Genomic DNA, 27,612 nt, shown 5'->3' on the forward strand with positions numbered 1-27,612 from the left:
GTGACCGGGTCGGGGTGATACTCCCACTCCCAGAGCAAGGCAAGGGACAGCGCTTTTCTAGCTGCATGACCACAAAACGACTGGTATGTTGGGTTGCTTGGTGCTGCAGATTTATGCCTTGGTTCAGGGAGTCCTTTATTAGGAGCCCTGTGATGGGAGTAGGCAGCACGTTCACCACCTTCCATTGGGTAAACTGAGGCACTAACATGCCTCCTCTCTGCATAATGCTCTGTATCAGCAAGAGCTGAAAGAGAAGCCCCCAGCTCATTCGGTCACCAAGCCATCCTCCTGTCTTTAAATCACGGGTCTGTCTTGACCTTCCCGTACCCCCCTCCGATGGTGCCTGGGTTGCACAAGTTAGAACAAAGTGACACTTGTTTGCCTCGGCCAAAGAGCTCACTCAAGCAGGTGATTGTCTTGCCTCCTTTTTCAGTCCCAAAACAAAGTGTTGAAAGTGTTGTTCTGGGATGTAAAACATCCCGTATATTCCCCCGGGACTGGATTTTTGCTTTCCGAGTGCAAGTGGCACTGAAAGAAAAAGAGGTCAAAATTGCAGGATACAGGAGAACAATTCCCAGGTGCTGAAATTAGGAGAAAGATGTGAGCACTCGTCCTCTGTGCTCCTCACAGGGCAGGGAGCAAGGGAGCTTTAACAGCTCTAGCTGCAATCGTTAAAGAGCTGATCCTTCATTTGCAACCCTGCCAGAAAAAACTGAGCAAGAGGATGAGAAGTCAATCAAAATCAGTTAAAAACACCTCATTGTTTATTTGGCTTGGGGATGTCGAGAGGCCAGCAGATTTGAGACCAACATGAAACCGTGTCTTGCAGCAAAGACCATGGTTCCCAGCTGTGAACCCCTGTTCACCTCCAAAAGGGAAGTTTCTCCCTTCTGTGTTCAGCAAGGGAGGTTTGGTTTTATTTAATCATGTGTATTTTCAGCACGTGTGCTGCATCACATTTGCATGGAGATTTGGGTCTTGAAGTCCAAAGGGGTTTGGACCTCAAAATCCAGGTGCTCCAGTATGCAAGCCAAGGAATTGGGAACATGGATTTTGTGCTTAAAATGAAGCCATTAAACTTCCTTTGTTTTGATTTCCCTCTCTGCAAATAAAGGATATGACAACACACACCATCCTCTATGATAAAGGAGGTAGTTCCTAAGGTCTACAAAGCATTTTGAACCCCAACGTGATATGTAAAGCATAGTTTCATTTTATTTGGCGTGCTCTGGTTACTAGTCAAGACAGAAATACAGAAAGATATAGAGTCACCAATGCTTTTGGTTTTTGTTTGAATTTGAAGCCCCAGAAATGAAAGGGGGGTTGGGGCGAGACAGGAAATATAAACTGAAACTAAAAAAGAGACTTGAAGAACCCCAAGAGAAATGGAAACTCTGAGCTCTGCTGGGGGTGTCTTCAGCTGTAACTATCTGAAGGTTGAGCTCACCCCAGAGTGGGAAATCGTACTTTTTTATGTAAGAAAAAGAGAAGAGCTTCCCTCAGGGGACTGCTGAGTCTGGCCACCTCAAAGGTTTTAGTTTCTAAAATAATATGCGTAATATCGGCCTCTTTTAGTAGAGCTTTTTTTGTGAGGAAAGCCAAACTGCTTTGGAAATCATTTTTCAGGGGAAACTGAGGCTCGCAGCTGTAACTTGCGTTGCCACAGGTTATTCATACATGACATTGCTGTTCCAAAAAGCTTAAATTTCACAATTTCCAGGCTAGTGCTTTATCCTCCAGGCCATAATGTTTCTTCAGGGTTGTCTAGTCAGTTGCTCAGGATTTTATGTTGAGAAGAACCAGCTTCTGACCAGAAGTTTAGAAATTTGCCCCGTTCACAAAGCACATTTTTTTTTTTCCCACATGTGGTTTCTAGTTCTCAGGGGTTCATTTCTCTGGAAGAGGTTAAAAGAACCTTCTGCCACCCCCATGACACAGAGTTTCAGCGAAGAAGTGACCAAAACCAAGTCTGGGTAAATGTCTTGTTTGGGTGTTTGTAATCTGACTCAGCAGCCCAGACCTTGATTTTTATCTTCTCAAATGAGTGGGTGGGAGGGATGGGTGATAACAGTTCAAAGCAATGCAGTTCCTAACATCTGGGGGTTAAAGGAGGGATAGTATTTTACAATAAGGGCTATCAACATCGTGATATTATTAATTCAGTTGCTTGCCAGATAGTGGCTCAGTTCATTCCCGTTTCCTACAGAACACTTTGCTGCTTTGGAATATTTTAGGAATTATAGATATACTTCATCCTTCCCCCGTTGACCTTTCTTATTACACCTGAGGCAAATATGACGAGTAAGTGTAGGTGAAAGTGAAAAAGATGGTGAAGTAACATGGGTGGGAGTTGAAGAAAAGGAAAAGTTTGGTAAAGTTTGATAAGTTTGGTTGGAAAGATCTCCCTCAGACTTTGAACCAAAAAAAAGTTGTCCTTGCCTTCCCCAAAAGTATAATTCTTTTGTCAGACAATGAAATTGGAGCATTTATCAGGCTTCAGACATCCAAAGAAAAATCTACAATGCCTTTGGGGAATTTAAATGAAAATAAACATGGGTTTTTTTGGCTGCATTTGGCTAAATAGGAGAAAGATTGGGCTTTTTTTTTTTTTTTTTTTTTTTTTTAACTGACACCGTTATTAAACCAAGTCCAAACTTCCAAACTGAAGATTTATAAGGGTTCAAGTTTCTCCCGCTGGTTTGATTTAGGCCTTTGAAACTGCAGGCAGGCCAGGGAGGAGGCTGGCTCCGGCGGGCAGGAGCTGCGGCCGCTGTGGTGCTGCCCTGGCCCTGCTGCTCTGCCTGGGCTGTCCCTGGCCTCTGCTGGGAATGAAGGGACTTTCGGTCATGCTTTGTCTCCTTTGCCGCAAATTAGGCTGCCTGGCCAGCTGCTGGCTATCTCCTCGTGCTCGCCACTGACTTGCCTATTACCACTGCAATTCCTGTAATTTTAGGTCCAGCTCTTGCAGCAGTATGAAGGCATAGGCTTAGGTCCAGTCTTAAATAGTGGATTTGTGGCCCACTGTGACTCAAAGCCTTGGGGATTTTTTGAGTTTCCAAACCGGGTGCTGAGACAGCTGATATGGGGATTTGGGAAAGGGAAAGAGCCTTAAAACACCCCTAAGGGAATAAAATGAGAACCACCAGCTAAGACAAGCATTGCGGCCTTGTACCAGCACCCATCCGCTTCACGGCTGGGAGATGTGGGACTCTCAGAATGGAGGGGCTCGGGTCTTCAGGCTGCTCTCACAGCTTTGACTCCTCCATACTAGTGATGTGGTTGGGCTTCCTTGGCCAACAAGTGGCAACATGCTGCAGCAATAGTGTGTTCCCCCTCCTGGCATGGTTAGGCATGATATGGCACTGAGGAAGCTCCTCTTTAAGGGTAACAAAAGTCCTTTGGCCTTTGTGAGCTAAGATGGGCAAACACAGTCCCTTGAGTTTCACTACTAGTGGTCTTGTACCTGCTGGAAGTTGAATTATCCAGATCTTGACAGATCCAGTATGCCTGGATTAGTCCAATATTTGGATGAGAGAGCTTTTGAAGGCCTTAGGTTGTGTTGGCATAAATGAAGGAGTCATGGTTGAACACCTCGGGTATGCTAGATTAGAGATGATCCTAATATTGGTTTGGAAAACTTGTCTTAGGCTCATTGGAGAAGTCCTATAATGAAAAGATTTCTTAACCTTAAACATGGGAGGAAGGAAAGAACCACAGAGAGTTAAAGGGACTTTCCAAATACAAAAAACTCATGGAGGAAAAGCAAGTCAAGGACCCCAAAATTTTTCAGCATCACACTCATAGTGTAGTCATGAGAGGATAGCATCTTCCCTTAGCCCAACATGCAGGTGCAAAGTATTTTGGAACCTCACTACGGAGAGTGCAAATGTGAAATGATGTGTTTCTGGAGTGGCTTGATGCTTAAAAACTCCAGTCAGAAATGTGAAAGATGATACCTGCTGTTCCTTGACCTGCTACAGATGCCATCCTGAGAGTGGGCACATTGGGGGATCTCCTGCGACTTTCACTCTCAGCTACAAAATGGGGAGCATCCTCATTCTCTTCACAGGATGAATTGGTTGGTTTTGTGGGAAGCTGAGACCCCAGAGGGGTGCACAGTGTTCAGGAGTCAGCTTGGATGCTATTAGCTCAGTGTTGGTCGCTCCCAGCTCCCACATCTCCAAACAAAAACACAAAAAAACCAACACGTTCCCCTGCCCTTCTTCTCAGTTTTCCATACTGCATCCCCTTCCCTTTGACTTTATTGCAGTTCATTGTTATCCCTAACTGGGGAATTCTGATTTAATGGTGCATTGGACAGACTGCACTCCACAGCGTTCCCCTTTCCTTCCGTCCTATTTCCATAGAGTAATGTAAGATGATCTTTGGCAAGTCCCCTTTTGTTTAAAAGAAAATCCAAACAGGGGAATCAGATTGATTGCTGGCTCTGTGTGCTTTTCTGTTCACTGGAACATCTTCCCATTGTAGTAACATCAAATGTAAAGACTGAAGAACTTGACCCGGCAGGTGCCAACTCTTGGGAATACAAATGTTCAGTTATAGGAAATATCTCTGTTGCAGCGGCACTGTGGAAGCAATTAGGTAGAGGATAATGGATGGGCTGCAGTAAGATAGGAGGGAATGACTCCACAGAGGTGCTTCGTGGTGAGATCATAAACCACAAGAGCAGAGCGTGGATGGGCTGGTGATGTCAGCAGAAACCTGCGGTGGAATTTGTCTCTTTGCAGAGGACTTCTCTCTGGCTCGTGTTGTTGTTGCTGCTTTTAACGGTTCCCAAAGTAGAGGCCCCGCTGTGGAGTGACTGCAGCAGCGATAAAGTCGGAAATGCTGCTGTGTTTCGGTTTTAGGCGAACTTCTGGTTTCTGTTTCCACTGTCACAAAGTATTTTGCATTCACAAAGCATTTCTTCCTTTCTGAAGGCTGCAAGCAGGCTGCTTGGATGGGGAAAGAGTCGTCCTCTATTAGTAAGGACCAAAAACCCAACTGCTGGAAAAATCAACGCAGCCATTGCTTTGGGGCACCCGTTACCACGCTCTGCATGTTGTCTACCTACATGTGCAGATGCACTTGTAGAAGAATAGGGAGCCTAAGACAGGCAACACTCATTTTGCTCAGTGGTTGCAAGCAGAGGAATGATCATGCGTGAAAACACTCAACCTGCTCAATTTTGCTCTGTTGTAAAGTCAGGCTGCAATGGGAAAACATAAGAGTGAATCAGCAGGTACTGTCTTCAGGCAGGATCATCTCTTCTTCTCCTCTGTGTTTGTGAAGGACTCAGGTGTAGGCACACGGCTAATGGAAGGGCTTTTTCCCTAATGGTCTGTGCAGCAACACTTTTCTTTCTGGGAAGCACCTGGGGCTTCTCTGTGCTCGCACGCAACTGCTGCTGCCTCGGAAAGAGGAGGTCTGCTCTTCCTCCCCAGTCGCCTCTCCCAGCAGGGGCTTCCCCACCATGATCTCATGGAGTTCTAATGGTAATTATCATCGTCTCATGGTTCAGCGGTGTCTGCCTTGAGACAAACCCACCGTATGGCTTTTGATACCTATCTGAGTGCGAGGCGTGTGTTTTTGCGCACACGCTTCTGTGCTACCCGCCATTTGCACTCTGCAGACAAACACAGGTGAATTCTGTTCCTGTTTCTTGGAGGTAAATACGTGCAAAACTAGGTAAAAGGACTGGAACGCAATTAAATTCCTCATCACCGCATGCACCAGCCTTTGCACGTGTATGCAATGTGTCATTGCAAATTAAAAAAACGGAAAGAAAGAAAAAGCAGTAAAAGGTGTTGAAAAAGCAGTTTTCTTACCCCCTTTTCATTCTGCTGAGTAAATGGCTTAGTAGTTGTCCTTTTTAGAAAACTATTTTTCAAGTTAATCTTTTTTTTTTTTTTTTTTTAATCTTGAGGTTTTCATTTCAGCTTGAAAAACAAACATAACTTCTGTTATTCCCACAGCTCCACTCCCAGACTTTCTCCCCAGCCTGGCACAAATGTTTAGTGATGGTGAGCCATGCAGTTTCTTGAGCTACCCTCTTTTCTATTTCCTTTTTAAAAAAAACATTCCCTGCGCTCAGCCCCTTGCAGGGCTGAAAACTTTTTTGTGTTTGGAGAAGCAACATGGAAATAACGAGGTGTTTTGGGATCGTTTTTCTTTTTCTCTTCTGGTTTCTTTCTTTTTTTTTTTTCCTTTCCTTTCTTCCGGTTTTGCAGGGTGAGGAGCTTCAGAAATTAGTGTGCGTCAAAACCAGGGCAGACCCGCAACTCCCCCCACACCCAGTCACATCTCTCCTTCCTCTTCTGCCTGTGCTGCTGCATAAAAAAATAAAGTGATTTGAAAAATTAAGGAAAACCTCAGCCCATCAGCCACAGTGGCGTTCTGAAGAATCTGGGGGGTTTTCTCCAGCCCGGTTCAGGAGATGAGGATCTCTCTTTGCCTCCTCTGGCTGGAGGTTTCTCGGTGGGAAGCTCTTTGCTGGAGCGTGGTGCCTCCTTGCCAGGGGAGCAGCACATAGCTGATCTCTCTGAACAGGTTAAATAAACAGGACTGTGTTTGGGTTAATTGTCACTGGTTCTGCTGCTCTCCATTACTGATCTATCTGGGAGCCTGGCCAAGGAGCAGATGCGAGAGACAGCATCATCACCTCCCTCCTCGTCCTCATTGTGTCTGGCTTTATCCTTCTTCTTCTTCTCCCCCCACCCCTTTTTTCTTTTTTCTTTTTTCTTTTTTTTTTTTTTCCCCTAATTTTTTTTCCCTTTGGCTGAGCAAATAGGCCAGATGGCAGTGAGGGGAACAGACAACAAGTGAGCCATGGCATATGGGCAGCCTGTTTAATTTCGACTCCTGTTGGGAAGTAGTTTGCAGGGAGATAAGTTACAAAAGCAGAAGAGGAGGAGGAGTATGTGTTGGAGGGGAGGGACAGGAGGAAGAGGCAATCCCTTTTGGGATCAAGCAGCCCAGCCAAGGGAGTCCGGGGCGCAGGGGACCGAAGCCCTGGCCACGTTCCTGACATAAAGCAGTAAATTAGCTGTTTCCGTGTCAGGTTATGTAGGAAGTCTTGTCGGCTGCACACAGGGAGGAAAGATGGAGATGTCTGTCCTCAAACAAGGAGGAGGAGGAAGATGTGTCTCCGATTTCCAGCTCGCTCACCCTCCTCCAGGCAAGCTCCAGCCAGGCTTAAGAGGAGGGATGAGGAGAATTTTGTCCAGCTGCAGGAGAGGAATCATGTTGCCCACGGTGATTTTTATCTGTGCATATGATTGTGTATATTTTGCTCATACATCACTATGGGTATCAACATGAGATCATCCACGTTTCTTTGCTTTTTTGAAACAAAAGGCAGGAGTTTTAAAGTTTCGTTACAAAACTAAGTAAAAAGTTGACACAAACCAAAAAGAAAGGCAGCTTAGTAATAACGTAGTTTACAGCTACTGCCTTTCCCCCTCCCTTTTCTTTTCACACTCATTTTTCTGTCTTCTGTTTTGCTTTTTGGATTCAATATGTTAGCTATCAACTTCTTGTTATCTATTCACATCGTTCATGCATTTTGGATTTTGCTGACTGAGACCAAAGTGGGTCTTGCCTTGAATGTGTCTCAGTGACTTAGGGACAAAATTAGAGTTAATTGCACTAAATTATATATGTGTGAGGATTCCTGGCTTCATTTTGATGAACTGGGACTCTGGGAGATGGTGGAGGGGGTATAGGTGTACTTTTCTTAGTTTTTATAAATGTGTTGATTTTACATCAGAACTTCATTGAAATGTAGTTAAAAATGCCTACACAATTTAGGAACTTGAGAAGTTTTATTCCCATTGATGCTCAATGAGATTTGGGATTCCTTGGTACAGGCTCTCATCTCCTTTACCTCAGAGGCATTTTAAAAAATCTCTTATTTTGGCCAACAACATCCGAATTTTTTTCTATTTGCTCCTCTTTGATGGGAACAAGCATGGAATCCCAATACAATCATCACCCATGTGGACCATTAGGAGCTCTATGAATATTATCAGCATCCTGACCGGCGGAGTGGGACTCCCGTTCGACGTGTCCATGGATGGGATTCATCTGTGAGCTCCATGCTTGGCGGGGTGGGAAAACTCTACAAACCAATTAGCTCTGGAAATCTCGAGCCGTGTTGGCAGGATGCAGACGATCCTGGACCGCGGTTGCACTCTACGTCTGCACAAAGGACTTTTTATACGACATTAATTCTGCAGAGAAGTTTTTATTCACCAGACAGTCTGCAGAGAAATGATTATGCATCGCTGGCTTGGTGGAGCAGAATTTTAACTTCCAGCTCAGGCATTCCTCTACTGATTAGTTCTAACATGAAATAGAAACACAAGCCTGTGATTTATTGGTGAAATATTTAAGATAGATTGTTAAATTATTCAAATAACAGAGTTTAAAGCAGGCAAGCAAGCAAAAAAAAAAAGGGAGCTCATCCAAATAAGAGCTCGGTTTTCCTTGCTTTCCTGAATTTGAAAAACTTATATTTGGACTTGCTAGCTAACTGAAACAAAAAGTGTTATTTCACTGCAAAGAAAAACATATTTTAAAATGAAAGATTTCAACCTTATTATCCTCCCAACAAACTTAACCTTGAATTTTTCTCCATCTGACGCCTGCAGACTCTGTTTCACCTGCAGTGCTAGGAATTGTTGCAGCCCTCCATCGTTTCCTACCACTCAACTACCACATCTTTGGGCACTCGCCCAACATGGCTGCAGTTTTCCTCTTTCTACGAATGCTACAAAAGGCTTTTTTGTCTTACTGTTAATAAACCAGGCGGGGACCTCTCCAGTCTTCCTACCTGGGGTTTGAATATCACCTCATCTTGTCTTGCAAGTAGAGTTGATCTTCCATCCTACCTTGTGCTGGAGAAAAAGCCTGTTGAATCTGCTATACTTGTCTTTGCCCGGTTGCCCTCTGATATCTGGGTAACATGCACAAAAGGTAAAACTAGAGCTGTCTTCTCAGAGGAGGAGATAGGAATGGTCATGGTCATAGTCTCTAAGGACTCCAGAGTTGTGGCAATAGTAGTGTAGACTCAGTAAAGTAAAGGATGAGTAAAGCATAAAGTTTTTTTGTAGAGCCTTAATGGTAAATTCCCCAATGTTTGAGAATAAAATATGTTGAAATTGCTGCATCCTAAGGAACATTTATTGTTGTTTTCAGTTGCTGTGCACCTAAGTTTCTCCAAATTTGAGGGAGGTTACTAGCACCCACAGCTGTATCTGTTCTGAACATAAGATCAGTGTGACACTTGAAAAGCAAAGTTCATTGGACTTTGACACATCTTCAGTTAAAACGCATGGGAAACGTGCATCAAAATCCGTAGAGACGGCTTTGAAAAATTCAGCCCTTTCTCTTCATCTACTCCCGTTTCAGCACAAAAAAGAAACGTTTTTCAAGTCTGACCTCCTCTAGCGAGTGCTTCGTCTTGGGCTGTGCAGCTGAGGAGGAGAAAACTTCCAAGGTCTGACTCTTTCAAACATGTGGCAGCTGAAAAGAAGATAATTAGGACAGGCAAATCCAAACAATACTTTTGCAAATGGTATTTATCTTTTGTGTGTGTGTGTGTCTGCGTGTCGATATTCTACTTCTCCACCTGCCTTCAAAGGGAAGCTGATAAAAAGGATTTGCTTGGCCTTTTTGTTGCTGTAGGGGGAAGGGTGCCATTCGTGTGCGGTGCTACAAGACAGATGCTGCAGGTGAAGCTACCCCAGAGGGGGCAATCCTACCCGGAGGGGGCAAGTCCTGGGACCGAAGCACTTCTTTTTCTTTCTCTCCTCTTTGGGGGTTTGTTGTGCTGTGGGACCAGGTCCTTTATGTCATGTAGGAGTGGGCAAGGATTTATAGAGCAATCAACTTCATCATCATCAGCGGCAATCGCATAATGTTTCAGCCTTTTGTAATAGATTTTGTGTGTGTGTGAGCTGTAAATATGGCCAGGAGAGAAAGGGATGGGAAATGTTGGGCTTTTTTTTTTTCCTTGGAAAGGGCCTGTCTGAGTTCCTTTATGCTTTTCAGGCCCAGGGATGAGAGAGAGCGTACATATGTGCAAGGGCGTGCGCACCCCTGTGCCCATACAGTCGCTCAAGTGGGAAAAAACCCCGTTTGCGGTTCACACAGGAGGAATTTCTGATGGAGACAACAGTGCTAAGCAGAAAGGCACATCCTGATCTCCAGCAAGTGAGGGGCACGCTCGTGCACACACGCACACACACATACTCTCCGGGCGCTCTGCATAATATGTGCAAAGCGCTGCCCTTTAATGAACGTAACCTATGGCGGCTGGGATGCAGCCGGCCAGACCTCGCCATTAATAAACTGGGAACATTCTTCTCCTTTTTAGTCCCTTTCAATGCCAGCCCTGTGGTTTGATCTCCCTTGAATGCTGCTCCCCCTCATTTGGGGCTCCAATTCTGAGAAGATTTGGCGCATTGTTTGAGGTCGCAGGATGTCGGATTGATTTCGAAGCTTTTGTATTGACTCCGGGCTCCTGAATGAAGCTGTCATGTGTGTCTGTGGCTGGCTAGCAGGCTGTCCGGCTGCAAGCTGTGCCTTCCTTTGTTGTTTAGGCCTCATTGAGCTGAGGGAAGAGGCTCATTTCAGGGTGATTTACCACCACCCAAACACCAGCTGTCTGTTGTACTGCCGCTTGCCTCCACCTTGGATTCAGTTCTCGTTTCCCTGCGTTTCCCCCCTTCTCCTCTCCCACTCTACCACTGTAGGCACTTGGGCACCGGTTCTTCAAGACGCGTGGATCACCCTGACAGAACAGAGTAAAAAACATAAACACTGAATACGTTGTTCTTCTCAATGTCATTTATGCACCCGTGGAGATTTTTTTTTTAGGGTTCACTGTTGCAGTGCTATATGCATGTTTTCTTCTTGGTGAAAGACTGAACGATGGCCCTAGGGGAAAAAAAATAAATAATAAAACCACCATGTTCCTCTCGGCCTGTTACTAAGTAGCCCATAGTGTAAAACAGTAATGATTTTATTTAAAAATAACTATTAAGCTCAGTGGCAGGACAGCAGATTGAATTGCACAGCCTGCCCGGTGCAGGATGTCAGGGGAGGTGGCTGCAAATTTGCTCTCCGGTCTTGGAAATGTTGGGATATTTGGATGGATGGAGAAGGAGTCAGAGAAGGACAGCATCGCCTCCCTACATGCTTGTCGTTCCTGAGCAGGCACGATCACTGTATTTATGTGGGTATCATGCTGGAGAACTATTTTGGTGTAAGACAGGAAAGGAAGAAAAGGGAAGAGGCTGCAAAGCGCTACTCAGGTCAGCTTCAAAAAGCTCTTTCAGAAAAGTACTTCTCCATGAAGAGCCAGGCTGCTTCAGCAGCTGAAATGCTGATAAAAACCTTGGAAAGGCCACGCTGGAAGCTGTGCTCTTCCCCAGGTTGCCATGGGCCAAGGCTCAGTTATCCTTTCTGCACCTCATGTTTTCCTCTTGGTGGGGGATATTTTGAGGGTATTGCGAGGCAGGAGAGATACAGAGAGTGTGAACAGCTGAAAGCCAGGCCAGGTTTGGCCAGCGAGACCTTCCGGGGCCAAGTGGAGATGGGTTGTGCCAAGCCCTCAGGGGTGAGGCTACTGCCAGTATTTTCGATGGCCATTGCTCAAAACCGAGGAAGGCTGATGGGAACCGAGCAGCTCAGAGCCCAGCTGGACCTGCCAGCGGCTGCAAAGTGCATGGCACGGTGCTGCTAAGCTGAGCCCACCTCTCGAGGTTGTCTTTCCAGCCACAGACTTGGGAGAGCGGGAGGAAGACGGGATCCTCCAGTTAATCCCGGCCAGATCCTCCGGAGCACAGAGCCTGGCAGCTCCACGGAGGCCCGCCGGTGCCATGTGCGTCGCGTCTGACTCCTTTAAACAGGGCTGGCAGCTCCGCATGGGACCTCTCTCAGCAACACGGCAGCACCGGGGCTCGCTGCAGGCTCTGGGGCTGCCCCGGTGATGGCGATTTGTATGTGCCCCCGCTCCCGCCCCCAGAGCCGCTGGCGTGAAGCGAGTTGTGACCGGCCCTCATTTGACTTCTGGCTGATGCAGTTTGGTGTTTCTCGACCACAGGTTGTTAAAACTGGCGACTGATCAGCTCCTGTCACCCGTGCAGCTGAGATAATTAAGCCTGTTACTACCACTATTATTATTTTTCTTCTTTTTCTGCAAACTTTGGCCAACTGATGGAGCCCGTGGTGCAAGGAGGAGGGTGAGGCCAGCGAAACTCCCTGTAAGAGGTGGGATAATGGGACCTATGTGCTTTGCTCTTCAGTGCTTGCCGAGGAGCTTTCTTGCTCTTTGCCTCGAGAAGGGGGATGTCTGACAATGGGTGGGAGCCAGCAGAAAACAAAGCAAGCTCCTCTGTCAGAAATCCTTGTGCCTACCTACTTCTAAACCACAGCATTGCATCAAGAGCAGGTGGCACAAGAGCGTTTAGTAGCAATACATCTGTGAGCTTTCAAGACCACTGTGCTCCTCCCCAATCCTGTTATTCAAAGGCCACGAAACGTGGAAATGATGCTCCACAAATTAAGACTGAACGTATCTAGTACTCAGTGAGAAGAGGCTCCTCTCTTTGCAATGTTCTCCTCTCCCTCCCCTGCAAGCATCAGGTGCTGCTGGATGGAGAAGGGAGGGATATATTAGGAGGCAACAACCACAGCAGGATAGCCCCAGCGAGGTGTTTTTATTTCTTATGAACTCCTTGGGCACTAGAAACTGTAAAATAACATACAGAAAAACAAACAAAAACTCACTGACCCTTAGCACCCTGGAGGGCTCTGTTTCAGATCGCTGAATAAAAGCTGAATATGCATGTTTAATGTAACACAAGGCGTGTGCTGCGGAAAAGCATGCTTTCTTCTAATCTGGTTCCAGACAGAAGCATCCAAACAGAAGCCCCTTTCCCTATCCCCACTGAACTGCTTGGTGTATGAGGAAACCCCTGAATGACAAGGCCTCCATCTGCTCTTGAACGGAGTTGCGACTGGCTGCAAATGTTGTCCATATGCTTTTTTTTTTTTTTTTTTTTTTTTTGCCTTTCAACTTAGCTGCCTAATGTTAGACACCTATCCCCAAATTAAGCATCTGCTTACAGAAGGCTTTCTTAAAAAAAGGTGGAGGTAGTAGCTAATTCAGGCGATGTGCATTAGGAGAGGTGCATCTGCACTTGGAAAAGGAGATGGGATTATTCATCCAGTGCGTGGCTTTTGTTTGCCTTTTTAGGGAATGGAAAAGCTCCTACATTCTTGTACTGTCAGGGAAAAAGAAAAAACTATCAAGTTTTGGGTTCATATTTCCCCTGTGCTCTTGATTTTCCAGGTGATTATGGGCAACATCTTGCAATTTCTCTCTGTTAAATAATGCTGGTGATACTTCCAGCCAGACAGGAGAACATGGCTATCGTTTGCATGACAGTATATCCTAGAAGCCAGAGAAGGGTCTAAAAATGGAAGTTTTTCCTTGGTTTGTGGTGTAAAAAGGGTTGGAGTAACTTTTTCAGCATAATAACTTTGCAGTGGATACTATGACAAGTTGACCATCAGCAAGTCATGTATGGATCCAGTTTCCCAAACACAGGTGTATGTTGCTGCTATAGGCACCCTAAGGTATCCTGGCTGCTGTCCATCAGCTGTCTGCTAGGAAGTATGTGGGACTCCCTTAGGTCCTTTTTTATCTCTAACTTGTATCAGATACTCCGCGATGTCTGAAAAGTCTTCTTTGGTTAACAAATAAGTCTCTGTGCCTCAGTTTCCTATCTCTGACATAATAACTTAATATAATTCCTTTAAATTTAGGTTTAATCGCTTCTTTCTGGGGAATGGTTTTAGAATTTAAGAGATTGCAGATTAATTGCTGAAGGACTGTAGTAATGGGGCAAAAGCAAAATACTTTTGATAGATGGGAGTTGCAGGCAAAGGATATCAGTTGCAAGTATTCCCCTGAAAACCTCAAAGTTTGACAGGTTACAATCAACAGCTCAAACATTGTGCATTTTGGTTAGGTATAAGGTGTTAGGTAGAGCCTTTTCAGTGTCTTTTTTTTTCCTGTATCTCTTTTGGAAAGAGGAGAAAAGATAATTTTTGCACATTATCTGACCTTGCTGGGACTTATGAGATGCTGGGGTCACCAAGTAAGACACCTCAACACACCTGGCAGGTTGCAGGCTCTCCCAAGGTGACCAGAAGTTTATCTGCCTGTTTGTAATTCCTGCCAGCAAGGGTCATCTCTCTGCTGTGCCCTGACATTGAGCAATGGTTGCAATTCCTTTTAATCGTGCCCTTTCCCTTCCTCATCATTTAGGGCAGAGTGCTTCCACTTGGCTAAACTCATTAACTGCTTTAATGTTGAGGTCTCCTTTTCTATATAAATTCATCCAGCTGAAATCTCATGACTCTTCCCGGCTGCAAGCAAGCAGATTCTCCCTCTGTTGCCCAGCAGATGCTGAGAGTGTTTATTTTTCAGCTGTGGACAGTAAAAGTCTGAAAAAAGGCAATGTCTTTGTGTATGTGTTTATGGGAAAGCGAGTAATTGCGATGGGTTTGTGGGGACTCAGTTGGCTGTGTTACTGTTTGAGATCAAGGAGCATTTTGACCAAACTTGGAATCCCAGCCTCTTTCTGCCATAGTGATTTATCAAGATGTCCAGGTCTGATAAGCTCCAAAAATGCTTTGGTGAAGATCCAAAGTGACTCAAATAATCCCCAGAAAAGAACCAGGTTAATGTGAGGGACCTTGCTGCTTGGATCACGCTCAATCAACCTGCTGGGTTGTCAAGGAAAAGGAGATGGTTGAGCTCAGCTTATTTCCCAAACTGTTGGCTGTAGGCAAAAGGAGGGAGAGGTGACCCTGTTTCTTCGGAAATCTCCATTGGCCCTAGCGCGTTATCGATGCTGCAGGGTCTGCACGAGCAAACTGCAGTGTTGGGTGAGGGTGGGCTGTTGAATTTCTGGCAAGGACTTGCTGCCCAAATGTGGACAGCTGTCCAAACGTGGCCAAGTCACACCCATAGACTTTATTTCACCAAATCTATCTACACTAGAAGCAAGTAAGCACTAACTTGGTAATGATGAACAGAAATGCTGGTGTATGAGCCTTACCTCAAGTCACTCCAGTTTGGTAATTGTACTCCCTGAATGTGGTAGACTTGTCCCTGTTCATGTATGTATATGAAAACATTGGGTTAAAGTAACCTGTTCCTTTTCAGCTTGGCTTGCCTGAATTCCCACTGTGTTTTTTTACACACCTTACTTTCTTTCTGCCCCTATCTATGTGACATCCCTGATGCTGTGATGTTTGGCCTTTGGGGAAGTCTTCCTGGCAGCTTTGGAGCTACGCCTCTGTGAAAGGGTATCTCCCAGCAATGCAGAATGAGTCCACAGGCTTCCCTAATGCCCTTTATTTCCCTGTTTCTGGTCATAAACACAAACCTCTTGATCTTCGGTGGTTCAGATTGTGCTGATGTTTTTCTTGCCTTTCTCTTGTAGGGAAAAGTCATTGGAGATGCAAAACTGCTCATGAGTTGTGGTTGCAGAAAAGGGAAAAATGCTCAAGTGAAAGACTCAGATCAGGTCAGTCAATATGTACCTTAACTGGTGGAAATAAAAGAATGTGTTAACATTTGATTGATTTGAACTGTGCTGTTGCATATCGGGGTTCCTGGACACAAACAGTGTCTTTGGCGTGGCTGACAATGGTACAACATTAATGTTTTTGTATTTGTTATTTGTAGAAAAACCTTCAAGCAAGATCAGGGATTCATTGCACTAGGAGCTGTTAATGCCCTAGCCTGACTTATTCCCATCTGGTTTATTTATTCATGAATTCTGTTCCTTTATAAAAATCCACTCCAGGCAATGCCTTTCTTAAAGAATATTGCACTTCCTTGCTGGCTAAATGCAGGCAACCTTTGGTCTCATACTGTAGCTGCCCGGATGGGCGATAGTTACAGAGAAATATGCCATTCGTTGCATGCTTTTGTTCTGAAGTGACACCATCACAAGAACATTCTTTATTGAGGTTCCTCATGATAGACATGTAAAAACTTGTTCACAAACCAATGGCCAGGTTTCAATATTCATTACTTTGAATGAATGGCCCCTTATTCTAAAATTGGTCAAACTGACGTCAGTGGGACCACTTGTAGGGTTCAGTAATTGCAAGCGAGGTGGACTGTGCTCAGAACAACAGCCAGCTGGTGGTCTTTTCCTACCTCCTACCATTTTGCACTTATTCAGACCAGCCGAGTTTGTCCCTGTCAAAATTTTCAGTTATTATGGCCTTTCGGCTTTGTAGCTAAAGAGAAGTTTGAATCCAGAGATCGTTCATTTCAAAGATGGAACAAAATTTAATTTGAGCAGAAATGTTTTATAAATATTGGGTCATCCAGTGTTAAATGTGGTTAGAGTGAAGCAGTTGATCTCAAATATCAAATAACTTTGCTCTCTAATGTACCTTGTGAACAACCTGTGACCAGGTATAGACCTGAAGCAGATTCAATGTGCACAAAGCTCCAGAAACTTCCAATAATTTATTGATGGGAAAAGAGATGAATTCTCAGGAGGAAAAACGTTTTTCGTTTTCAACATGCATGTTCATCAACTGTAATTAATAACGAGTCTTGTTTTGTTAATGTCTGAGAAGATCTGACTTCTGAGAAGATTTGACTATCTATCTTGTGGTAGGTTCTGTTGTGAGGAACAGTGGTCACACTTATAAATGCTTTGTAGGATTGAGCCTTTCATTGATGTTGTTTCTTTTTCTTTAATTAGCGTTTTCAAAATAACAAATTCATCGTCACTAGCTATGCTATCAGTTCACCATCGAGACAAGGATTCATATTACTTTTCTTTAAAGAATAGCTTCCCATTCTCTCAAATACAAGCTTAATTTTCTCATGTTGACGTTCTAACACATGAGGAGAAAATTAATTTAGAAATGAAACACTTCTACCAATTTTAGTCTTTTGTATTTTGATGTACTCTGGTTGAATCACTGTTGATTTACAACAGGACTAGAGCAGGGTCAGACCGCTTGTAGTAGAGATTAAAAATGAAATAGGAATGTCTTGATTGCAGAGAGGTTTTACAAAACACCATCTCTAACAAACCCTGAGTGTTGGACCTAAAACTCATCGATGGCAATACTTTAATTGTAGAATGGGCAATAGTTTTCAGAGGGAAAAAAACCCCACACACATTCTCTTTTAAGTGTTCTGGGACAATGATAAATTATTCTTTGTGTTCAGTTGCTTTCTGAAATCTAATTTTTGATGTCTAGTGATGTGTTGACCATTTCGGTAATTCTTTTTTGCTGTATCAACATAAACTATAGGGCAAATGCTTGCTCCAGAGGCTGTAAAGCTCATTCGTTGTGCCCCTGGCAGGGTCCTGTCAGGGGACAGGAGGTGGATGGGGAGGAAACTAGTACAGGAGGGTGGGTGGCAGCGTGGAACATTTGCCTGTGAATGCAGAACCCCAGCTCAGCTTATAAATTATCCCCTGGGCCTTGTAGATAAACACAGACTTCTATGGTGACATCGGCTGGGAAAGGCAAACACTTGCCGACGATTGTAGGCTAATCCTTCAGGACACTAATTGCCAGAAAACCAAGGAAGCATTATTTTAGGAACAGCTTGTTTCACTTTGTGAAGGGGAGAAACACTGCACTGGATTTAGTTTTGTTTGCCGAGCTTTACCCCCTCCTCCTGCGTCCTGTCTCAGATTTTAAAGATTTACCTTCATCATTGTTGTTTGGGTCTTTTTCTTTCTCTTTTTTCGCTCTTCCTTTGTGTTTTCCTGTAAAGCCTCTGTAAAGCTGTGTGAAAATGCAACGTAGTTTTCATTTTCATGAAAGTACACATAAATAGGTATGTGGGTTTTATACCATTAAATATTTAAAGGTTTGGGACTAACCAGCTACGTTTTGGCTGAATTTTTCTGAAAGGTGATGCATTGCAAAGATTTTAATTTTTTTCATTCTTTCAAGTCAATTTGCAAAAAGTCCTAGACACGCTGCCCCGCCGGTGAAAATCCCCAGCTGAACCAAGTTATTACCCATTGCTGAGGATTTAATTTACTGGTATTTCTCCAGTATGCCTCTAGAAGAGAAGGCACCTTAACCTCCTTGACCTGAGATCTGCTTCCCTGCGTCTGGCATCCAAAGGCACCTATCTGCATGGTATTTTCCATGGTGCGAGTCACCGGTGTGTAAATCCTAACCCCGTCACTGTCAAGGGCAGAAGTCCAAATAGGCTCACATGGGCCTGGGATTTCACAACAGTCACAAGGAGCCCAGCTTTCGTGTTGGATTTGGACCAGAGCAGGAGAGGGACTGGTGGTCTCTGTTGTGTGGCCTCCCAGTCCAAATCAAACCCTACAAAATGAGGTGGAAGGCTAAGCAGTGCAATATAAATCCCACAAAAGCTTTGAAAACCTCAAAGGAAATACAGCTGAGCATACTGAAGAACTAAAGTCCCATCCTCCATGAATGGTCTTGATGAAGCTTTGGGTCGGTGAAGCAGGATGACTGAGAGGAGTCCCAAAATAGGGCCACCTCTTGGCAGCAAAACCCCCGTGTCCTTGGCTGCCATTGGCACCACTGCCAGTTGTTTGTGTGCTTTGTGGGAGTGAAATTCATCCTTGCTCCAAGGCCCAGAACCAAGTTTCTGCACCACAAACATCCTACTGTAATTGTAAGGTTCATATATGCTCTTCAGAGTGGTTACTAGTTTCCCAGAAATTTATGCCTCCCCATAAATTATTATACTGTTGCTTATTATTTGAGGTGCGTCGTTGCATAAGAATGGCAATCCTGGACTAGGATTTCCTTGTGCTAAGTCGTATATTAACATAAAGTAGGAAAGATGGTTCCTGGGGAGTGATTTCATTTGTGTACTTTCTGAGGAAAGCAAAATGTCATTTAAAAATGGGGAAAAATTCTGTGGGTGGACAAATAATGTGCATATCAGAGGTATGCATAAGGTTGAGAACCAGAAGTAGCAGAGCGCTCCATATTCTCAGCACACGCAGCTCTGCCTTCTCAGGGTTTAGTTTTATTTGTTTTCCGCCGCTTCTCCCAAAAGGTAGGTGGCTCATCAATGTTTAACTGCTCTTACCCTTTGATTTTTTTTTTCTTTTTTCTCTTTGCTTAACTTTTCTGGTGGCTCGTGTGAGCTCAAGTGTTACTGAGAAGTCAGATCTTCCTGTCCTTCCATGTGTTTGTTTTTGGTTTTAATATGACAAATGTATGCCTCCTCTGGAAACGGTATCCATGCTGCAGAGTAATTATTTAGTGAATGGTGGATCCAGTTCATGTTGGCAAGGATCAGATTAATCATTATTAATCATGACCCCTCCGACGGTAACCTCATCCCTTGCCTAAGCGCTGCTCTTTATTAAGAAGTAATAGCTATTAGGGGACGGCTGGGCCACTGCTCCTGTTGCACCGGCACAGGGCTCAGGACTTCTGGCAGGAGGCAGAGGAACTTGGTTCAAAATTAAAAATAAACGCACATGGTCCACGTTCCAGAAATGAAATAGGCAGCTTCCCCTGTGGGCTTCTGCGGCCTCATCTGAGTGTCCTCCTTTCCCCTGAAGCCTCCCGAGAGTTTGCCTCTTTCCAAAGGTTGAACTCAGTGTTGGGGATAATAACCTCTCTGATGCTTTTTTATTTGTCTGCTTGATTTTTTTTTTTTTAGGTAGATCCCAGTATAACCTAATGCACATACAGTCTTTGCAAGGGTAATATTTTAAGGTCTAATTTAGTGGCTGTAGCAGGTTTCAACAGCTGATGAGACTGCAGTTGGGCTTAGCTCTCTGGGACTCCAGTTGTCCCAAGTAGACCCCAAAACAACCACCTTTTTGAGGATTTCTGGATTCCTTGAAGAAACACTGCACTGTTGAGGTGAGGCGTGCAGCACTGTTCACCTCGTGCAGAAAGTTGCGAGGTATCCAGCTTCCCTCTCCAGGTCACTGGACTGGGGATTGCAGGCCTGTATATATATATACACACACATATATGTATATCTCAAAATATATTCCTTTTCACTTGTGTCACCAGAGATCTGCTGAGAGTAGACAGTGCTTTAATTCATAATTATTCTGGTTTTCCTAGCACTACAGGTTCTTTTTAAGGAGGTGAGGCAGTGCTATCAATGGATGTCATCATTATTTCAGCAAAAGCACAATGACTTAAGCACTGGATTGAAACCAATCTCCCCACGCCCCCCATCCCCCAAAATCCACCTTAATTACTTTTTCAAATATTTTCATTGACTGTATGGAAATCCAGGATAAAACCCTTTAGAACAGAGCAAAGGAAAGAAAAACATCTTTTGTCTCCATGTAGCTCTTCGATACCTGGAAGCAGTAGAAACTTGGAGCAAACCTGCCACACTCTTTTGGTCTCTGCCAAAGTTGTTGTGGGAGTAACATTGTTTAATGGTTGAAGGAATTTATTGAAGAATAAAAGTACCAGCAAAGACAAAGGGCCCAATACAAATTATCTGGTAAACCGCTGTCAAATTTTACGTGCTCAGGGCTACTGGTAATTTCCCGTCTTAAAAAACAGGGGGGGAGTTTGGAGGGGAGGGAAGGAGGGTAAAAAGTATATAAATAAACCCACCTCTTTAAATAGCTAACTGGCCTGGCCTGAACTGTGTCAGGGCTAAGTTCCTTTGGCAGCCAGGGCTGCAATATCTGTTGATGGTGTAGCAGAGGGTTGAGACCAGGTTTTGGAGAATCTGCCTTAGCTTTGCTGGCTCTCGCTTGCATTCTTCCACTTGTCAGCAAGAAATGCACTGAAGCACGAAATGAGGGAGTGCAAAGGCTCCCGCACTCCATCTGAGCAAGTCTGGATCACACCCCCATGGTTAATGTTTCTCTCCACTAGAAGAAATAAGAGTAATAAAAATAAATGAAAGCACTGGCTAATTTGGAAATACATGGGTGGAAGAAAGCAGGAGGAGAGAATTGGGGGAGTGAAGGTATGCTGTCTACCATCTCCTGCTCAGAGTTTATGGCAGAGTTTGAATCTCTGCTTGAAAAATCATTGGATTCTGCACGGGTTATAAAAAGCTAAAAAAAGAAGTAAAATACAAAGAGAGAGGATGTTAGAAGTCTGGGCAGTAAAGCACCCTTAAAAATATTTTGTTCATTGAATAAAGCAGGTTAGGTGATCATACAAGGAACATGGAACTATAGGAAACGGTCCTAGATCATTCAGTCCTTTGAGATCTCAGGGAACTGTTACACATAGCACCACTGATAAACACGTCCCTTTTGGCGGTGGTACGTATTAAAAGCAAACCTTGTAGCTCTGTCATTACGCTCATCCCACCAATTAATCTTTTACTTTCCAAAATACTCACTCATGTAATACTTCTGCATCTTGTTCCTGCTGCCAGATCAGATTGGTTTCCCCCCCATGATATGAGTGTTGGTTTCAGCAACATGGACCACCTTTGCTTTTCCATTCACCCACCACAATTTTCTTGCTGCTGGTGATGCTGTAGGGGGAAACCGTTCCACCTGGTGAACCAAAATGCTGTAGAAAATTTAATCTCAGAAAACTTTTTTAAAAGCTGGAAATCTCTTCCTCTCATTGGGATCTGACTGGGGACGAGAGGTATTTGAATGAGACTCACCAATTGCCTTTTCTCTGGACCTCCCAAATTCATACAGCATTTGTGCTTTGGTAATTGCTGAATCGAGTGTTAAGCATCTATGTTCTTGGTGGCTGGGAAAGTTCATTCACCTGTTGTGTGGAATTGAAGCAGTTGTGAAATGGAAGTTGGGTGAATAAGTCCCCATTCTTTGGGTTTATGTAAGTTTTGGAGCTATGATGTCATGAAAGAAACTTCCTAAATGTAAGCCTCTGAACAAAAGAGATTGAGGTTATGGGTGTCCTTTGCAAGTTCAGCTGTAATAGGTTTGTGTTGCAGTGGGTTACACCTCCATTCATACAATACCATTGGTAAGCTGACATTTCTGATGACCTTTTATAATCACCTATTTCCTTTTCTCACTCATTTTATGAATAGTCTTGTACTTACTTCAAGAGTTTCCCACCTTGTGGTCTCCTCTTACAGTTCATATTCATTTCAAAATGGGTTGGGCTTCCTGTAAAGTGTAGCACAGTGTAGACTGAAGTTCAATAGAGCCTTTCCTTTCTACTTGAAGAGGGGGACTTAAAAACTCATAGTGACCTTTTTTGCAGGAAAGGCTTCAGAAATGGCAGTCAGCAAATTGCTTTTTTTTTTCTTTTAAGGCAGTTCTGATTACGTACTTTAACACGGTGCCCTGCCCGTGTTCGAGATGTAAAACTTAGGGCTCTGACCTTTTCTAGTGAGTGATGATCCCATGGCACTTTCCCTCCCGAGTTGGAGCATGCGAGTCCTGGCGATGATGTTTTGTCCATGCTCTCATTCACGATATGTATTCTGCCAACTTGACTTGACCCTGCACCTTCAGTGGGACACCTTATTCTTCACTTCCTGCCCTAAATTTCTGTGTACTGCCACCTTGCATTGATGGGTCCTTTGTTCCACCTTGGAGGTAGGTTCATTTCGGTGGTAGATGAAGGGAAGCTGTACGGCTTTGAAAAGCAATTTGAGAGCCCTCTGAATGAAAAGTGCTTCACACATGAAAAAATTAGTGTTATCAATTGTCATCGCCAGCCTCAAATCCCGAATTTGAAAGGGTCATTTATACTCCTCAAAGGCAAACACACAGCAGCGTGGTAAAAGAGAACTAAAGCAGCCGAAGAAAATGCTGTCTCATGTCGTTTCAGGCTCTGCAATCCCAGGGAGCATTAATAACTATTTTGTTGTTTTCACTGATCTCTCTACACGGGCAAAGAGGGAAAGAGTCGGAAGAGAGAAGCTGCACTGCTGAGCCGCTCCAAATGATCCCATGTCCTCCACGTTAGCAGCTTACCTGCTGCGAGGAGACTCAACCAAGGCAGGGACAACATGCAGATGAATGAGGAAAAGGCATAGGTGAAGATTTGGAGTTGTCCATTTGATTATGATATAGTAAGGACCATCTTTCCCCATCGCGATGGTTGCATTTGCTGCCTTTCCCACTCTGTCTTTTTCCCATTGCCCCTTAGCAGATGCCAACGTGTGAAGACACCATGGCAGGGTCAGTATCAGTCAACCACCTTTTAGATGACAAATGTCATGTGAATCCAGATCCCATCTACTCTGAGGTTCATGCAAACTGAACGGCCTGCTCAGAGCTGCTGAGAGCTGTGAGGTGCAAGGAAAGTGCAAAAGCTTTGTGGAGGGTGGCAGATGGAGAGAAGGACACGCTCGTTGGTTGGAGTGTTGTGCTTGCAACTTTGTGGAGCACTTCACGCCTATCTCGGCATGGGTGTAAAATGCTACCCAAGCAGAACGGTGGCAGTTTGCACCCTTCTTTTACTCACATTGTACCAAAGTCAATGTCAAGACAAGATGAAATTCAGGTCCCAGATCTCAGCAGGTCATCTGTCTGGAATGGTACCCAATATGGTTGTTCTGCATTCAGCAAACATTCAATCATAACATTGGTTATTCATGGAAAAAGTATTCAGTTAAATTTTCCAGCAGCTCAGGCGATGACTTTTCCTGATTTTCTCGTGGGAGCCTGTTCTGCTGTTGGGTTGACTATGCTGATAGGAACATTTTTGCATTGCTCCATCTAAACAGTCTTTTGTTCCTTATATCCTTTCTCTCTTTGTTATATCCCACTTCGTGAGTTTCTTGTTTGTGCATACGAGTCTGGTTTGGTGAGAGACAGTAGCAGCCTAAGATACATGTGTACCTTGGGTTTAAAGTTTCCTTATATAGGTCAAAATCAGTTTTTAAAACATTACCTCCTGGAAAGCACTCAGAAAGCTCTGACAAATAAAGCTGTAACCAAAATAGTCTTTGCAGAAGAAAAAAATCCCTTGTGCAGGGGAGAACTCATTCAAGCTATAGTTTGAAAGTCCTTATAACAGGTGGAAGAAGAAGTGGTTCAGTGTCTACGGAGTCAGGGCACCCTTCAGAGATGCTGGTTCAGTCCCTCAGTTTGCCACAGGTTTCCTACACAACCAGACGTGTGATTTAATTCCCGCAAGACCTCAGCTTTATTATAAAGCAGTGAAAGCAGCATGGATATCCTTCATGTTAAAGACTGGGGAGTGCTTGGATGTTAGCGTGGTGTAGGCCTTGCCTGAGGTAGGTTAACACCGGCTTGAAATATAGCATGGCTCCTACTAGCATCCCGACAGAGGGATGTTTTATTCTTTTTTTATGTCTTATCTTAAAAAGAACCAGACAAAAATCTCATCTAAAGTTGGAAAAAAATAAAAGAAAAAGCCAGATGATTCGCTGCAGGACTAAACCTTCTCTGCAACTGGTTCCAGCCTGAAGAATATATTCACAGCTGGGTTATAAACCCTCAAAACCAGACAACATAACCTTAACTAACACAACATTACTAAGGCACTGCTGTAATGGGATCGTTCTGCTATGGCTCATGGGCACATTTTAAGTGTCATCAATTTAGTCTACAACTGGAGGCTGTTAAGTGCAAAATCATTTTAGCAACTGCATCTTACATGCAGGAATGATCGAATATTAATAGCTTTTCTTTTGTCAGGAAAAAACATAGAGAGGAAAATGAAAAGCCACAGGAAACCTCACTGTCCTTCCTCAGGTAATGGAGTTCGTTTTTGGAGGGCAGCAGGATCAGTCTAGCAGCTGAGTATTGGTGTAGGCAGCTGGGAAATCAGCTCTCATCCTCCAACACTGATCTGTTCTACAAACTTAGCCAAGTTATTTCACCTTAGTTCTCCTTCTTAGTCTTATCTCCTCAAGGATGTGAGTTATTTGACAGAGTAGTTATTTCACTCCATTGTTGGAACAGGTTAGACTCTACCTGCACAACATTGAGTCTGAGCAAATAGGGAAAAGCTATGAGGGATAAGGCCCTGTGTTTTGTCCTACCAAAGATGCCCATCATGACTATTTTGGTAGTTGATATCAAGCCCTTTAAAAAGAGCTCAAAATGTTTTGCAACTATGTGGGAAATGTGATTACCTTACCCCGAAGCTGGGGTCAGAAAAGATGATAAAATTAACTTTCCCAACCCTATGTCCTTCTCAATATGCCCTGGACTGCTTGGTCTTTTAACTTGTCACGTAGGCATGGGAACACGTGTGATGATGAGGTGGTGCAAAAGTTTCCATTTGAATATGGATACTTGCGTTATCTATAGGTGTTATGGGCCAAGACTTGGGTAAGTGTCCTGAGGCTGCCTGAGTATCCATGTAAACAGGATGACAAGGAGATGCTAGCCACTTTCCATGAACTCTGTGTTCCCCAGTGCTGCAAGGTTGGAGCTGTTGTAGGCTCTTTGCAGGGCACTCTTGTGGTTTGACTTTAGATGACTGACTGACTGACGTGTGGTTGAGGCATCCATACCTCCCTCCACCGACTGTGTCGGGAACGGAGGCTCTGGGTTGAACCACGGCTATCTTCATAAGCAAGTCAATTGAAAGATCTCTCTCAACATCCTCCCTAGAGGTCAGTGGTTGTACTTAGAAAACAAGGGAATGATTTCTGATGAATAACAGCCTGCAAAAGCTTTTATATTCTCTTTTTATCATTATCAAATCACGCTGAAGAGGTTGCAAGGTGAAGAAACTCTCAAGCTTCATTTTCGAGAAGCTGCTAGGATGAAGATAGGGCATTTCAAAATCAATACTGAAGCTTGTATTCCAAAGAGCAAATGGGAGAGTCATTATAAGCTGCTTTACTTCTCATCTCTAATTCCCCATATTCATAACTTAAGCCCTGTCATTTGGATTTATCCTCTGTGGCCTGCAGTGACACCAGGAAAAGTCCTTCTTTTTAATTCTGTGGCAAAAAAATAACAACGCTGCAGGGTAGGATCATATCCCCACAGAAGTTTAGGGCTTAAACGTTTCATGTTGGGCATCAGTTTTGCTGTCTTCTCCCCCTCCTGTTTGTCCCCCTCCTCCCTCCTCTGCTGTTATACATCAATCATCCTCTTTCCTAGAGGCTAGGATACAAACAGTGTAATCCCGGAGAGAAAGGATACTGATACAGCCAATCCTGCACATGACTATTGCTCTGTCCTTGGAGATACCATCGCTAAATCTAACAATAGACTTTTGCTGTTGGGACTGTTTCAGCTAGACTGGAGAAAGCAATAGGGGCAGTAATCTAAGAACCCAGCTTTGCCGTCGTTGGGTGATCTGTTGTATCTCCGTCCACTTCTATTTTAAGTGGCTTTCTAAACTTCTCTTTCCTTTATTACTTCTTGGTTTGTCTTATCTTGGCACTTACAGCATCATAAATACAGTTTCCTCACCGGCAATATTTTTAATTATGACCTGGAAATGAACCTTAGACCTGACTCAGCCAACCCAACTGAACTATTCATAACACATAAAGGATTGGTGTTGAATTAACTAATGACTTTAAAATAAGGAAGGCTTCCTGTATAGGTTGCTTTTTGGAGAAAATACCCCTTGCTCAAATACTATTCTGTTAAGCGGCCTTCAGAAGAGATTTTTGGGTTTGTTCGGGTTTTTTGGTTTAGAAGTCAGGAATGTGTTTAGAGGAGGTGGTGTTACTCACGTCCAGAAAAATCCCACAACAGTATATTCAGGAGAAGCTGATGAACAATGGCTGACTTCTGGCAAGTCCAGGCAGTGACAGCTTGTTCCAGCAGCACCGTCTCCCTGCTCCCGTGTTTATTGAACCGGACTTGAGATCACATGATATTCTGCTGGCAAGTTTGGGAATGAACTTTGGTGGGAACCCAGTATTTTCTCTCATCTGCTAAGCCCTTATTAAACCCCACTATTACTTTTTCTAACTCCCCTCTGGACTTTGAATTACACTGCAGTGAACATAGCACACGTGAGTAAGAGCTTAAGGTCTTGCTCACTTGGGTGGTCCCATTAAAAAGACCAGGTTTGCTGTCTTGGCTGCAGAGCCATTCCAAACATTGCTGCTATTTTTCTTCCCCCAGCATTTCTCACCTGCCTTTTTTTTTTCTTTCTTCTTTTTTTTTTTCCGTGCCCAATCTATTAATATGTGTTTTAACCAGTTAACTTTGGAACCAAAATATTAACTGCATAGGAGGCAGCTTTTTTGAAGGTTCATAAAATATGTATCGGAGCTGGGAATATAAAATGCTCCCATTTTGTAGCAGACAAAATGTATAAAGTGCTGAGTGAAAATTGAGAGGGACCCAACTTAAACCTTTGAAAATCGCTGCCAGTTCCAATATGCTGTATTTATTTTGACTTGGAAGGCTCAATCCGGTCCAGATGAGGTCATTTGGTTGGGAGCACACGTGTCCGCGCAGAGCCGGGAGGGAGGGAAGCCTGCAGGATGCTTCGGCTCCGAGATGTTGAGCTGCCAGGGAGCAGCGGTGGGAGCGGGGCGGGCAGCCTGTCTACGTGTTGATCCTGGCATCAGAGCGTAACGCTGGGGTGGAGGTGTTGTAATGTTTAAGTTGATTTCTTTTAAGGCAGGCGGGACAGTGTAGCTTTTGTATCCTCAGCTGTTTG

At 44.1% G+C, this 27,612-nt stretch overlaps 1 protein-coding gene across 2 annotated transcripts in view; it reads left to right on the forward strand.

Moving 5' to 3' along the window:
• Nucleotides 1–27,612, forward strand: part of LOC142075887 (SET-binding protein-like) — a 264,766-nt gene that overhangs the window by 35,399 nt on the left and 201,755 nt on the right. For both annotated transcript variants that reach the window (XM_075137941.1, XM_075137940.1), the window contains exon 3: nucleotides 15,525–15,608. In XM_075137941.1, coding sequence (XP_074994042.1) covers nucleotides 15,525–15,608 — 84 coding nt within the window. The remainder of the gene's footprint in view (nucleotides 1–15,524; nucleotides 15,609–27,612) is intronic.

This window comes from Calonectris borealis, chromosome Z (genome assembly GCF_964195595.1).
Source record: "Calonectris borealis chromosome Z, bCalBor7.hap1.2, whole genome shotgun sequence".
NCBI classification, from domain to species: Eukaryota; Metazoa; Chordata; class Aves; order Procellariiformes; family Procellariidae; genus Calonectris; species Calonectris borealis.